This window comes from Balaenoptera borealis (assembly GCF_965194805.1).
Source record: "Balaenoptera borealis genome assembly, chromosome: 20".
Classification (NCBI taxonomy): domain Eukaryota; kingdom Metazoa; phylum Chordata; class Mammalia; order Artiodactyla; family Balaenopteridae; genus Balaenoptera; species Balaenoptera borealis.
Window position 1 is genome coordinate 44,563,608 of NC_138879.1, and position 14,918 is coordinate 44,578,525.

At 52.3% G+C, this 14,918-nt stretch overlaps 1 protein-coding gene across 2 annotated transcripts in view; it reads left to right on the forward strand.

Moving 5' to 3' along the window:
- KSR1 (kinase suppressor of ras 1) overlaps window positions 1-14,918 on the forward strand; it is a 148,099-nt gene that overhangs the window by 93,206 nt on the left and 39,975 nt on the right. For both annotated transcript variants that reach the window (XM_082371303.1, XM_082371304.1), the window contains exon 3: window positions 13,090-13,237. In XM_082371303.1, the coding sequence (XP_082227429.1) occupies window positions 13,090-13,237 (148 nt within the window). The remainder of the gene's footprint in view (window positions 1-13,089; window positions 13,238-14,918) is intronic.

Consider the following 14,918-nt stretch of genomic DNA (forward strand, 5'->3'; position numbering starts at 1 on the left):
CTTTGTGTGTTCTGTTTCCTCTGCCTGGAAATTTCTATACTCTCATGGCTAGCACCTTCTCATCCTCTGACAGGAGCTTAAGAGTCAGCTTTTCAGAGAAGCCATCCTGTCTAAAATTAGATGCCGCCCCCCAGTCATACCCGCCACTTTGTCTCAGTATGCTGTTTCCTTTTAGCACTTATTCACAAATCTCAATTACGTATTTTAGTTACTTTTGAATTTGTTTTTTATTGTTTCCTAATAGGATATAAGCTCCCTAAGGAAAGAGACTATATTTTTTGTTCACTGCTGTATCCCCTGTGCTGAGTAAGGTGCCTGGCCCACCCTTGCTATTCAGTAGCTGTCTATTGATTGGATGGATGGATGGATGGGTGGATAAATAGGTAGAGGATGACATGGTACCAGGGCACTTAGTAAGCACTTACTAAGTAAAAGCTATTATGTTCTCCTACTTCTAGTTAGAACTCTTCTGTAGCAAGTTCCAATATAAACCGGCTTAAAGAAAACAGGCTTTTATCAGCTTAGGTAATAAAAGTCCAGGGAAGTCTGGATGCAGGGGCTCAGATGATGCTATTAGAGCTCACTTCTCGGACAGGCCCACTCCACATGGCAGTTATGAAGGGCACAAGCAGCTAAGCTTCACTTTCTTTCAGCATAGTAGTGGTGTTTCCTATTGAGAGCTTCTTACCCTAGAACTGTAGCTGAAAAATCCCAGAGAAGGCTCTGATTGGCTTGTCTTTGGTCATGTGCTCATATCAGAACCAATCACAGAGCTAACAAGACAGAGAACTCCAGTTGGCCCAAACTAGGTCATAGGTTCAGCCCTTTGGCAGAAAGGTGGCGAGCCTGAAGGGTCAGGGCCACCTACACTTGGGAATTGGGTCTTGGAGGAAAGAGAGCCCCGCTGACAGAAGAAGGACGCACAGACACACACTCTCACTCCCTTAGATAACAATAACTGTTGCTACTATAGCTCCCCATCCCCCACCCTCACCAGGGGCTCTCCATGGGGATGGGTCACCTTGCTTTCCCCTGGGGCGGGACCTTGCGGTGACCATTGTGCCCGCCTTTCCCAACAGTGAGCAGAACTCCTCTGTCTGTGTAGGAGGCAAAGGGCCTCAGGCTCAGAGGTGGTTCGTCAAAGGCCCAGACCCTGGCAGGGGTTCTGCAGAGATCGTGTTTCTAGGATATAATAGGTGAGTCTATTCTTCAGTTTTTGTTTTTAATAACACTTCTCATTTTCTTCACTATGATAGTAATAAATATTTATTTTAGAAAGTATAGAAAAGCAAAGAAAATAGGTCATCTGTAATCCTGCACAGAGGTAATGATTGCTTCTTGGCTTTTCAGGGTGTTTTTTTGTTTTTTGTTTTTTCTTAATATCCAGTAATTTATATGTATGTTCCTTTTCAAAATGTGAAAAGTGTAGAAATTAAAGAAAACAATACTACTATTAATTGATGGTTTACCTCATAATCTTACTACTAAGAGGAAATGATGGAGACATTGTGGTGCATTTCCTTCCAGTTGGCCTTTGCTGGTTGATTTTTCTTTTCTTTTTCTTCTTTTTTAAATGTCATTTATTCGTGAATTTATGCTGTGATTCTTTAGTGAGTGTTCCCAATGTGCCTGGGACTGAGCTGTGAGCTTTACGTGGAGCATCTCGTTCAGTCCTCCCGATAACCTTCTGGGGAGATGTCTTACTCCATTCCGTTCTGGCTGCTGTAACAGAAATACCGTAGAATGGGCTAAGTAGCTTAAAAACAACAGATATTTATTTCTCACCGTTCTGGCAACTGAGAAAGAAGTCCAAGATCAAGGTGCCAGCAGATTCAGTGTCTGGTGAAGATCCACTTCCTGGTTCATAGATGACCGTCTTTCTGCTGTCTCTTCACATGGCGGAAGGGACCAGGCAGCTCTCTGGTGTCTCTTTTATAATCAGGGCACTAATCCCATCCTAAGGGCTCCACACTCATGACATCCCAAAGGCCCCACTAATATCATCACATTAGGATTAGGTTTCAACGTACTAATTTTGGGGAGAACACAAGTGTTTAGTCTGTAGCAGGAGGCAATGCTTTTATCCCCAGTATAGGATAGAGATAGAGAAACTGACAGTGTCACTTACCCGAGGTCACCTAGATGGTAAGTGGGGGAGCCAGGATTCATACCCAGGAAGTCTGGCTCCAAAGTTGGGGTCACAACACACACACTTTAAATTCGCGTGGACGGGACCATGTTGTATGTTCCCTCTGTGATGCCTGAGCATCTTTTTTAAAATTTCATCGAAAGTAACATTTTCTAAAGCTAATTACAAGTGTTCATTGTAGGAAAATTTGAAAATGTAGAAAAGCTCAAAAAAGAAAATAACCCCCCCCACAACCCCACCAGTCACTGCTAGCAAGCCATATAACTTTGTACATTTCTTTTTTCCAACTACACATAGTCAAGTTCACTGTTTTTGGTGTACAGTTCTATGAGTTTTTGTTTTTTAAGTATATATTTTTAAATTTATTTATTTTATTTTTGGCTGCATTGGATCTTCGTTGCTGCGCATGGGCTTTCTCTAGTTGCGGTGAGCGGGGACTACTCTTTGTTGTGGTGTGTGAGCTTCTCATTGTGGTGGCTTCTCTTGTTGTGGAGCACGGGCTCTAGGCACGCGGGCTCAGTAGTTGTGGCTCGCGGGCTCAGTAGTTGTGGCGCACGGGCTTAGTTGCTCCGCGGCATGTGGGATCTTCCCGGACCAGGGCCCGAACCCCTGTCCCCTGCATTGGTAGGCAGAGTCCCAACCACTGTGCAGCCAGTGAAGTCCCTTCTATGTGTTTTGATAGCTGGTAGTTTGTACGGCTCTTCCTTTGGGTGTCTAAACCACCCAGCCCCAAATCTGTGAGAGCAGCAGGGGCGTTGGAAGCAGTTGGAGTTCATGCGGGAGTGGGGTTTCCCCAGATGATTCACCGGGAGGAGGGAGATGATCGCGCTCCTCGTTGACTCAGGTCAGACGCTTTGGAGGGGGGCAGTGAGGCAGGGAACACCTCTCTGTCTGCAGCCTGGTCTCCCAGATACCCTGGGTGCCTGGCCCCCTGCCCCACACCCGGCCCCCTGCAGCGAGGCCCGCTGGAGCCTCCGTGTCTTACACCCAGCACCTGCTCCGGGAGGTATGTGCTGACTTCCCAGCTCCCCGGCACGGACTATTTTTGGCCGCAGTGACTGTTCACTACAGTCATGAAAACAGAAACTCCTCTCCCTACCTCCTTCCCTGGGACACTGCACCAGGGACCGGGACAGCTAGGGACCCTGGGCTCGGGCCCCTCGTCATGCATTGCCTGTGGAGCTGGGTGATGGCCAAGGCTACAAGGAGCACAGGGACCCCACCACCCGTGGTGCTGCGCGAAGCACAAAGCCTGGACCAGCGCGGGCTGGAGGGTTGCGAGGTAGGCACTGGGGGCTGGGATCAGGTGGCCTTTGCATGAGAGCCTGGAAGGAGTGTGTTTGGCTGGGCTCCGGGTCCTTGCTTTGCTGTCTATAGAACACATCTGGAGAAATCAGCATATTGGGGTAGCACATGCCTTCCACTTCATTATTTCATTCCCTTTCTTTTTTGCAGTTAGGTGGCTGGTGGGGACCCGTCGGAATCTTACTGAAATAGATCTTCCCCTTCTAGTGAATGGTTTTGGGCCCGTTTGTGCTTTTGGTCTGAACAGGGCACACACTTGTTTTGAGCCTACTTCTTCTGCCAGGAGCTTAAGAAACCAGCATTGTATGGGCAGGCCCAGCCCTGTCTCAGTGCTTCTGGTCAACCAGATAAGGGGGGCCAAGCCCTATAGAGGCTATGAGTGCTAGCTTTGGAGGTACATGGACCAGGGTCCAATCTAGCCTCCATCGCTCACTTGCTGTGTCTTAGGTGAGTAACCTAATCTCTCTGAACCTCAGTTCCCTTAGCAACTAAGCAGTTGTGCCCAGGCCACTTCACAAATGGCCGTAGTACCAGGAGTTGTTAATTTATGATTAGATTGGTTGTGAAAAGAGGAAGCATGTCAAGAAGCTGAGTGAGAATCAATGTGCCACAGCCCTGGGTGGGTCTTAGCGCTCAGCTCAGAACCTGGGTGTTTGGGTGTAGCTGGTGATGTGCGATTTGCTTCTTCTTTACAAAAATAAGAAAGATGTGTCACTGAAGTGGGCATGGGTCGGGGTGGGCAAGAACATGGAGCCGAGGATTTCTGCCCACCCACCATCTTTTGAGTCACCAAGACATTAGGGACTTGCCAGGCTCCAGGTGAGGCCATGAGCCCAGGACCCCACTGCTTCCAGATTCCAGAGGGCTCTGGACCCATGAGGTGAGCACCTGGCATGGTGTCCCTTAGGCCAGCACCTTTAGAAAAGATCTTCAGGGCAGATCTCAGGGAAGTCTTCCCTTTGGCTCACCTCTTAGAGCAGCTCAGAAAACCTGTAAAGGAATGACACCTTTACATCTGGGTAAGGAATGCCCACCGTGGAAAATGGTGACTCTCCCAGGGGTCGGTACATCCTGGTGTTGGTCCCCGGTGTTGGTCAAGGTCACCAGGGCCTTGGTCCTGGTGCTGTTGTTCTGGGTGACACAGGCAGGTCCCCTCCCCTCTCTGGGCCTCGGTTTCCTCCTTTGTAAAATGAGTGTTGGACTAGAATGTCTCTAAGGGTCCTTTGAATTCTGCCATTGACCTTGGCAGAGAAAGGGTTTTTCTCCTTCTTTCTTCACCAGCCTCATGAATACCCATTGGCCCCTTCATACCCTCAGCCCCTGGTGGCTCTGGCGATGGCCTCCTTGGCTTGAGTCCTGGCTCTGTTGCTGCTCTGGGGCAGGAGTTGTTTACAGGGTTTCTGGAAAACTACAGAGAGGGGCTGCCTCCCTCCAGGGTCTCCCGAGAGATCTCAGTCTCCCGCTTGGCCATTGTGGGACAGCTCTGAAACAATGGGCCCCTGTCCTCAGCCAAGTAGCCTGCCTCTCAGGTGTCCAGCTCTGGGCTCATGTCCCGCAGCCTGGTTCATCCCCCCTCCCCGCCCTGGACAGACAGACTGATAAACAGCCCCAAAGGACAGACAGTGTGCTGAACACTGGGACGTGCCCCTCTGGTGGAGGGGTCTGTGATTTGTCTCCTGGCCCTGCAGGAGGGCCCACCAGACCACCGCTGGGACCAGGCATGTGCCAGGGCCCTGAGCGAAGTCTCTGTGCCCTGAGGCCCGTTTGCCAGTCTGGGTGCTCTGCCGTGGGGCCGGGCAGGGCGCCCTGACTGTCTGCACTCAGAGCGCTCATGCTGCGGACGCGGAGGAGACAGAGTAGACTTTCTGGGAATCCTCACTTGACTGGTATGTTTGTCCAGGGGAGAACTGGGAGCGGGAGACAGCAACAAAGCCGGCCGCAGACATGGTCACACCTGAGAGCCCCTATTTATTTCTGTCGGTGCCTTTACCCCCAGGAGAGCTGGGGAGGTGCCCTGCTCCCTGCAGCCTCTGCAGAGGATCACTGGGCATCCCAGTTCGCCAGGGCTGTCGTCCTGGGCAGTTCCTCACAGCGCTCCCGCTTCCCATCTCAAAAGTGTCCCCGTTGGGATGGCCCATTGCACGCTCACCACCGCCCTCCGGAGGCCCTCCTCTTCACCCAGCTGCCGGCCCACTGCCACCCTGCTCGTGCATCTGCTGTATCAACAAGGGACGCCACGAGGGCCTGCAGGTGTGGGGAAGCTGCTGCCCTGGAGCGGGGCTGAGGTGGTGACAGGCCCCTGACCCCTGCAGCTTCCCCCGCTCTGGCCCCTCCGCACTGCCCTGCTCGTACGGGGAGGGACTCCCCACCTGCCTGTTCCCTAGAAGCCAAGTGTCACCCAAGGGCTAGTGTAGCTCTTTGGCTGCCATCAAACCCTCCCCCTTCCTACCCGGACCCCAGTCTTACGTTTGAATGTTCTCTTGTTTGTTTGTTTTAGAGTATTCCATTTTTGGTTTGAGTTTTACTGTGGAGTCTAGTGGAGAGTCTAGTGGGTTCTTTCCCACAGTGAGCAAGCATCCTGGGGGTAGAGAACCCCCTGCTACAGAAGCCCACCCATCTCCTCTGTCCATTTTGGGAGTAATGTGTATTGGGGGAAGCACACAGCCCCACACCTAGGGGGTGTGTGTGTGTGTCTGGTGTGTGTATGTTTCTCTAATCCTGGTCATCTGGCCATTTTCAAACAGCATCCAGGAGGAGCAGTTTTGGAAATGTGTGTTGATGACACAGAGAAAGGTGACAAAATGTAGGCTGCCTAGACGGCAGATGTGGGCCTGCCTTGCCTTTCCACTGTGTTCCCCTTCTGCTGATTGTGTGCTGGGATTGGATGGGAGAAGACACGTCAGCACAGGGGGAGGCAGGAAGGAAGGAGCAGTGAGACCCAGGGCCACCAGGGAATGGAGCCCAACATAGTTAATGTGTGTTTGTTGAGTGGCTGAATGACCCACGAGGTCAGGGGTTGCTAAATTACAGCCTGTGGGCCAAATCCAGCCCACCACTGGTTTTTACACAGCCTTTCGAACTAAAAAATGGTTTTCACATTTTCAACTGGTAGGAAAAACAAAACAAAGCAAAACAAGGCTATTTTGTGACATGTGAAAATTACATGAAATTCAAGGTTCTGCGTGCATACTTACGGTTTTATTGGCACATAGCCACAACCATTTGTTTCCATGTTGTCTATGGCTGTTTTGGTGCCCTGATGGCAGAACTGAGTAGTTGTGACAGAGACCATATGGCCTGCAAAGCTGAAAATACTCCCTCCTCTGGCCTGTTCAGAAAAAGTGTGCCAATTCCTGCACTAGGTACCTCGGGAGGAAGAATGGGACCTGGGAGGCGGTCACAAGACAGGCTTTCCCGGAGGGTGGGCCCAGCCCCCTGGGGTGATGGTGGCGGCTGTGGTGAGAGCAGATGCCGCCAGAAGCTGGAGACCTGGTCCCAGGCAGAGTTGGAGAGCACCCGCCTCCTCCAGAGGGCAGGAGGGGGGCTGAGGGGGCCTGGCAGGCCCACTGAGGGGATTGAAAAGGAATGTAGAGAGAAGACCCACTGGGAGGCCTCCTGCAGCTGCTTTTAACCCCGCAGCTGGAGCGCATCCCAGCTGGGCATAGGAATAGGGCACAGCGTGGAGTCTGGAAAGCCAGATATGACCTATGATGCCAGGTAGACTCTGGCCTGGGAAAAAGATCTCACTTTATAGAGCAAAGAAGTGGGCACCAGTGCAGGCAGAGCCAGCTGGCTGTGAAGAGGCAGAGGTGGCCGTGCCTCAGCCTCATCAATCAGGCTGTGTGGCCTTGAGCAAGTTACCCACCCTCTCTGAGCCTTACCATCCATCTCAGGCTGTTATGAGGACTGCATGTGCTGACCTCTATAGTTCATCTGACAGAGTGCCTGGCACCCAGGAGATGAGTAATAAATGCTCATCACTCACCCTTTCTTGATCCCCTTCTCCTGCATCCCTCCACCTCCGCACCACTTTCTGAGGCTTTTAAGCCCAGACATACTAATGCGTAGGCCAGAGACAGCCACTCCCTGAAGGGTCCACCAGGCTCCCCGCTCTGTGAGCCCCTACCCTGCCTAGGAGGGAGGGAGGCGCCAGTGTACAGGAGAGCATACCTCCTGGGACATCTATGAGCTTGAGCTAGGCTAGGGTTGGGTTGAAGGACTGTGGGCCTCATGAGAGGACAGGTCTGCCTTCTCAGACCCTTTCTGCCCTGGGCTACTTTAGCCAGACTTAAGGCCCTGCAGCCTTTTTGCCTGCATGGTCCTCACCCCCAGATATTTTGATTTGATTGGTCAGAGGCGGGGCCTGGGCATCAGGATCATTTTTTAAAGCCTCCCAGGTAATTCCAGGGTGCCACCAGGGTCAAGAGCCACTGATCTGATCTAGCCAAACCCACTCATTTTATAAATGATGAAACTGAAGCCCAGAGAAGGGGCAGGAACTGGCCCAAGGTCAAGAGGGTTCCAAGGACCAAATCTGATCCTTCTTTTGCTGTACTGGTCAGCTAGCTGGGAGGTGGTAGAGAGAAGCCCTCCCGGAAGGGGCTGACTTCTCCCAGGAGGGGCTTTTTCTCATTTTCTAGGGCTGGGATAGTGACTAGGTCCAGAACTGATCCACCGACAAAGCCAGTATCCCCAAGCTGTCCGCTGATCTCCATGGAAACCCCAGGGGGTGCCTGACCCAGGCGCCTACTGCCATAGCCCCTCCTGTGCCTCCCAGAATATCCAACTATTATTATCCAAGTCTCAGCCCTCCCTCTCCCTCAGCGCCAGCGGTGGTGCTCCACTGGTCCTGCCCTCTAATTAGTATCGGAAAGAATAACATAACGTCACCTGCCGGAGACGTAAGTCGTGGCTCGAGGGAACGGGCAGAGGCGGGGAGCCAGTGTGCCCTGGCCTGTGGCCCCGCTGCCCGCCCCCACGCTCACATGCTGACCCGAGGCTGGGTGGACCCAGAGCACCTCCCGTAGCAGGCTGGGCAACCATGTCTCCCCTTCCTGGTTTCCAGTTCACATTTTCTTCTTTAGACAGAGAAGGCGGGAAGGAACCTCCGTCAGGTTCTCCTTTGCCAACTGGAGGCATGGGGGCTCCCGGCCTGGGCTGCCATAGGAACCCCTAGCTATTCTGCCTCTTCTGTCCTAGCCCTCCCACTGAGCCCTGGCCGCAGAGGGGTGTACAGGGTCCCACGTCACCATCCACACGGTTCTGGGGGTCCACCTCTGGCCTCTCTGGTGGGGCCAGTTCCCAGGCAAGCATCTGTGGGGAAGGATCCTGGCCCTTGAATTAAGCCCCAGCCCGGGAAGCTGGCGGACACCTCTGCTCATGCACCAGAAATCCAGGTTCAGCCGATGGACCTTGCGTGCTGGCCGCACTGATTGAGACAGTTACTGCCGTGACTGATCCGTGCTGTGCTCTAGGACTAGACAGAATGCTAGACGGAGACACCAAGTGTGGGCTTGCGTCTCTGTCTTCCTTCAGCCCGGGCCTTCACCCGAGTTCCGTCCTGAGCTGCCACAGCTTCTTGCAGTACGCGGTCCACACACAGGCTATGAAGCCCGTGGCATTTCCACGGCCCGCCTGACCGGCCACGGCTAGGGGGACGGCCTTCAGTGTCAGCCAGCACAGGTTGCTAAGTATAGACTCCAGGCAGCCCCGTGGCTGCTGGTAAGTCCTGGGACACCATTTGATACCCAGCCTGGCCTGTGACACCAGTTGCCGTCAGCAGCTGGGGTGGGTGGGGAAGGGCGCAGCGTGTTTGGCCCAGCCCGTCCCCACCTTCTGCTGCAGAGAACAGAAGCAGCAGTCTCGTGATCACAGCTTGGGAGTCATCTCCATGCTCCACTGGTCCTGCCCTCTAATTATTATCAGAAAGAATAACATAACGTCACCTGCCGGAGACGTAAGTCGTGGCTCGAGGGAACGGGCAGAGGCGGGGAGCCAGTGTGCCCTGGCCTGTGGCCCCGCTGCCCGCCCCCACGCTCACATGCTGACCCGAGGCTGGGTGGACCCAGAGCACCTCCCGTAGCAGGCTGGGCAACCATGTCTCCCCTTCCTGGTTTCCAGTTCACATTTTCTTCTTTAGACAGAAGCTGGGGTGGGGTGGGCAATAATTCTCCCTGAAGCAGTGTGGACGCTCAGCCTTGGGCCCGTCTCCAGAATTCCAGGGTCTGGACGCCTGGCTTTGAGACAACTTGACATCTTCGTGCGACTCCAGGCAGGTGGAGGCCCTCCCACAGCCTTGGGGCCTCTCAGACCTGAGAGCATTTCAAGGCGGCTTCGCCTGCTGGGTTGTCGACAGGCCCGTGAGTTCAACGTCAGCAGGCGGTGAGGCTCATTCCCTCATTTGCTTTCTTTTTTAAAAAAATACTTATTTATTTGGCTGCGTCGGATCTTCTTTGCGGCATGTGGGATCTTTATTGCAGTGCTCGTTGGGGGGTGCGTGGGCTTCTCTCTAGTTGTGGCATGCAGGTTTTCTCTTCTCTAGTTGTGGCCCATGGGCTCCAGGGCGCATGGGCTCTGTAGTTTGTGGCACCTGGGCTCTCTCGTTGAGGCGCTCGGGCTCAGTAGTTGTGGCGCAGGGGCTTAGTTGCCCCAAGGCATGTGGGATCTTAGTTCCCCGACCAGGGTTCGAACCCGCGTACCCTGCATTGGAAGGTGGATTCTTTACCTCTGGACCACCAGGGAAGTCCCCCTAACTTGCTTTAGGTTTAGAGATTATCCAGAACAATTGTACCTGGATTACTCTGGTCTGAAATAACTTCCTAAGTCCGACTTGGCTGTGCCTGTGACTGGGAGGGGGAGAATCGCATCCACGTGTGAGGTCTGGTGGAGTTCACAGGAGGGAGGGGAAAGCAGTCCCTGCTGCCTTATTCCCATGGGGTGGACTGATGCCTGAGGTCTCAGGGGAGTGAGAGAAACTTGCCAGCTCATTCGAAGCTGTAAGGAAATACCTTTTTTTCCCTTTTTTTAAAAAGGGAATGGATTTGAACATATTCTTTCTCTTTGCTTGCTAGAGACAAAGGACTTCCATTTTACAGTATATGTATATGTATATATATATATTTTCCAGAAAGCAGGTAGAAATTAATTCCTTTAATTTACTATGAAAAAAATCATTTTCCCCAAGATAGCTGCTGCATCCCAAGGCTTCTCCCAAGTTCACGAGTGACAGTGGGAAACAGTTGAAGGAGCTTTGGGACCTGGCACACCGGGGTTTCAGTTGTGGCCTCGCCACTTATGAAGTTGCACTGTGTGAGGTCACTGAGCCTCAATAAAATGGGCTTAACAGCATCTCCTTGCTGAATTGTTTTGAGTGGAGACAGTATACAAAGCCCTGAATATATTGTAAAGCACTAGCAAATAGTTTGTAATAATAAATGTAGTTGTTATGCTTGAGAAACTGAAACTTGGTGTGGGCAGAGAGGAAAGGAATATAAAAGAAAAAAAATCTGAATTTGCATTGTAGTTAGATTGGGGATTGGGTTCCTAGGTTTGTCTTTGTGGTCATCAATCCACCAACACCCCCAAATCAAGCAGATACTGGAATCTCCACTTTCGGGAGAACTGCTGAGTCATCACAGCCTTGGGGAAAGGCACATGTGTGGGTGAGAACTGAGGGCACCCCGGGAAACGTGGAGGGTTGTTTTGTGAAGGTCAACATCACTTCCATTTGCTCTCCCCTGACAATATTGCCAAATAGCTTTTCATAGTGAAATGAGGGCAAAAGATGTCAAAGTTGCATTTCAGTGAAGAGTGTTATTGAAGACAATAGAGGAAGACACATTGATTGAACAAAAGCTTCTGCCCTGGGACCATTATCTAATCAGCCTGCTCTCTGTGCTGTTCTTATCAACGGTTTCCCGTTCTCATTTTATCATCTGGAAGGATTTCTGACAACCAGGGGTTTGTCCAAACCAATGATGAGCTTCTTGGTGCTTTGGGGTATCTGTTTATTTCTAATTTTTGGTGTGAGTCATTCTAAACAGCCATGAGATTCTTTCCCACAACCCTGGAGATTGAAGAATATACATACAAGACACAAAGGTGGGGAGAGGGGACACGGCCAGACACCAGGGGCCACATGCCAGGCCTCAGATGTGGCCCCACCCCCCAGGCATCACAAAGCCCCCAAACCATTGCCCTAATGACTCATAGCCAGGATCTTCATCAGGTTCAGTTTTGACACTTGAGTTTAAGATTTATAGCACCATGGACTGACTGACCATAACATTGCTCTCGTAAAATTAGGCACAGCTTGCTAATAAAATCAATGAAAATCAGCTTAGATCAAAAACTGCAAGCTTATATGAATCATTTGATGTGGGATGTTTGGCCTTCCCTGTTATAGAAAATCTGGACACTCCAGAAAGGGGACAACACCCGCCTCCCCCCGCCCCCCCCCCCCCACAAGCTCACCACTGGCCCCGTAGCTCTTTGAGCTTTCCCTCTGCTGGGCCATATCTTATTGCATTGCAATAACTTATTTTCATGTCAGTCACTCCACAAGCCACCTGAGGCCAGGGACGTGTCCAATTGTTCTGAGCTCCAGGCTCCGTATCACATGTGGCTCAAAGTAATCAGAGCCGGAGGGGTTTCCCCACTCCTTGATGCGTGGAAAGAACATACGCTTTGGAGTTAGGCCTTGACTCAGATATTCGCTCTCTGTATTCATTTTCTTTGCCGTGTAACAAATTACCATGAACTTAGCTGCTTAAACCATCCGTCATATGTTAGCTCACAGTCCTGCAGGAGGAAGACTGGATGGAGAGGTCCCCACGGGCTCGGCCAGCTTCCCTGCTTAACATCCTGCCCGGCCAAAGTCGGCGTGTCAGCCAGGCTGGCCTCTTACCTGGAAGCTTTGGGAAGAAGTCACATCCAAGTGCGTTCAGGTCTTTGACAGAATCCACTTCCTTGTGGCCTCAGGCCTGAGGTTCCCTTCTTGCTGGTCAGCCAGGGGCCACTCTGTCTCCTCGAGGCCACCTCGTTCCTTCTGTGTGGCCCCTCCATCCTCAGAGTCTGCACCAGTCCTTTCCATGCTTCGGGCATCTCACTTAATATCCGCTACCTTGAAACCTTGGAAGGGTCCGACTGAGAATCAGATAAAGCCGGGTAGTAAGGACCTACACAGTGCTTGGCGAGGGTTAATTCTTTGTAATCCTTCTCTCCATAAGCCAGTTTTATTTGAAACCTATTTTGTCTGATTCAGAGACAGCAAAATTGTAAAGGGCTATCTTTATCTGAAGTACTTGTCATTCTAAAAAGTCGTGGTGATTCATCATTCTCCTGTGTAGAAGAATAAATAAAAAGAGACGAGAAGGGAACGCGCTCTCATCAGAACTTTTCTGGTATTTTTCTTCCTTTCCCCCCAACCCCAAGTTTTGGCATCTCTGCTTCAGCTGCTGTCTCAGAGCGCTGGGGGCGGGGGCCAGGGTTGACTGCTGGTGTCCTCAGACAAGTGGTGGCTCCGGGTCAGAGGCCAGCCCGCCAGCAGCTGGCCCCTGCCACTCAGCGGGAGGCTGGCCCCGGCTGGGAGGAGGATGACCGCTCACCGGCTCTCCGCCTGTCCTGTGCTTCCTCAGGAGATCCTCTGCGAGCTCACGCTGGATGCCCTGCTGGACATGAACGAGGCTAAGGTGAAGGAGACGCTGCGGCGCTGCGGGGCCAGTGCCGAGGAGTGTGGCCGCCTGCAGTACGCCCTCACCTGCCTGCGGAAGGTGACAGGCCTGGGTAGGTAGGACCAGCCCCATCGTCTCCCTCTCCCTCTCCCTTGGCCTGGACACTGGACTTCTCTCCCAGGCTTGGCCTGGTTCCCTGGGTGCCAGGGCTTTTGCTGGGATGGATGACGGGGTGGGGCCAGTGTGATCAGGGTCTCTGGGCCAGCTTGGAACGGCCACGGTCCACGCTCAGAAAGCGTGTGATGGACCTGACCCGAGGCAGAGGGCTCTCCCTGAGACAGAAGGCTCCCAGATCCCAACTGGGCTGGCCAGTATGAAGCTTTAGCCATCGTTAGGAAGCCCGGGCTGGTCTGCTGGGCAGGGCTGCGTGATTTGCTCCCTGTGGAGCACCTCTGTCGGGCTCTGTGACTCTAATGCAGTTTCCTGCAGTCCAGCCCCCTCCCTCCCCTCTCCCTGCCCTCTCCCTCCCCTCCCCCTCCTCTCTCCATCCCCGCCTGCCAGCCGGCTGGGCTGTGTGCTCAGAAGGCACACGCTGGTGTGGGCTCAGCCTGAACCAAGCCTGAGGAGAGAAACTGTACCTCGTCTCAGCTGTGAGTGTGGACATGGCTGCCTCAGGCGAAGTGTATAATCCTGGCATTATGAATAATGTTCCTTGGGAATTATTTGCAGGCTTTCTAAATCTTGCCCTGGAAACAGCTTCAAATGCCCTTACTTAACGCTCCCAATACTACCCAGATAAGCCTTTAAAATGAGCCTAATGAATGGAATTTGCTCCATTTTTTAATGCGCTGAGCCACTTGTCTTATCTCTGGCTGCCTGAAGCTTAAGGAAGGCGCTGAGGTTTATATTCTACTTGATTTTTTTTCCCCAGAGAGGACTGTGCTTAATTTCTTCCCTGGCCCCATTGTACCAAGTCTTCCTCTGAACACAGAGCCCAGAGCTTCACTCAGTTCAGAAAACCTCAACACATCTGGCCTCTGGCAAGTGCCATGGAATAAACAGGACGGGGACATGGTTAGCAGTCTCGTCCCCACATTTTACAGAGAAGGAGACTGAGCCCAGAGAGGGTAAGGGGCTTCACCAAGGACACACAGCAGTGGGTGGCAGAACTGTGATTTGAGCCTCAGCCTTTGCCACCTGTGCACATTTCACTGTCTTTTTTCTTTATGTCAAGAGAAAAGATATTTCTGATGGATTAATTTAGCCATTGCTGTCAGTCACCTTCAGACAACAGTCAGAAAAAAAAAAAAGAAAAAAAAGTGCTTGCCACCCAAGCTGGGAATCTGGGGGATCTTGTCAGCCCTCCCGCTCTATGCCTGCCTTGTAAACAGTTGTAGAGGAGCCAGCCATTGGGTGGTGGTGACCCCCGTGTGTTAAGGCTGCTGTCTGTCCGTCCTGGGTGCCAAGATAGGAAGATCACTGATTTACGAAGCACTTCTTATGTGCCAGGCACTTGACACACATGTGGCAACATCCTTTTAAGAGGTGGTGGTGAGCTCCTTTTGTAGCTAGAGCACTGGAAGCCCTGGATGAGTTGTCTGGGGTCCCGCACCTGACACGTGGCAGAGCTGGGCTTGGCACCCAGTTTTCTTCCTCAGAGGGTGCTTTTTCCACTATGTCCCCGAGGAGGTCCTGGGCAGAGAGTCTATTCCAGGTGCTTCTTTCTCATTCCATCTTGGCTTGTGATACCCCTACATCCCCAAGAGGGACCTGCCACCCCCCAGTCCAGGACA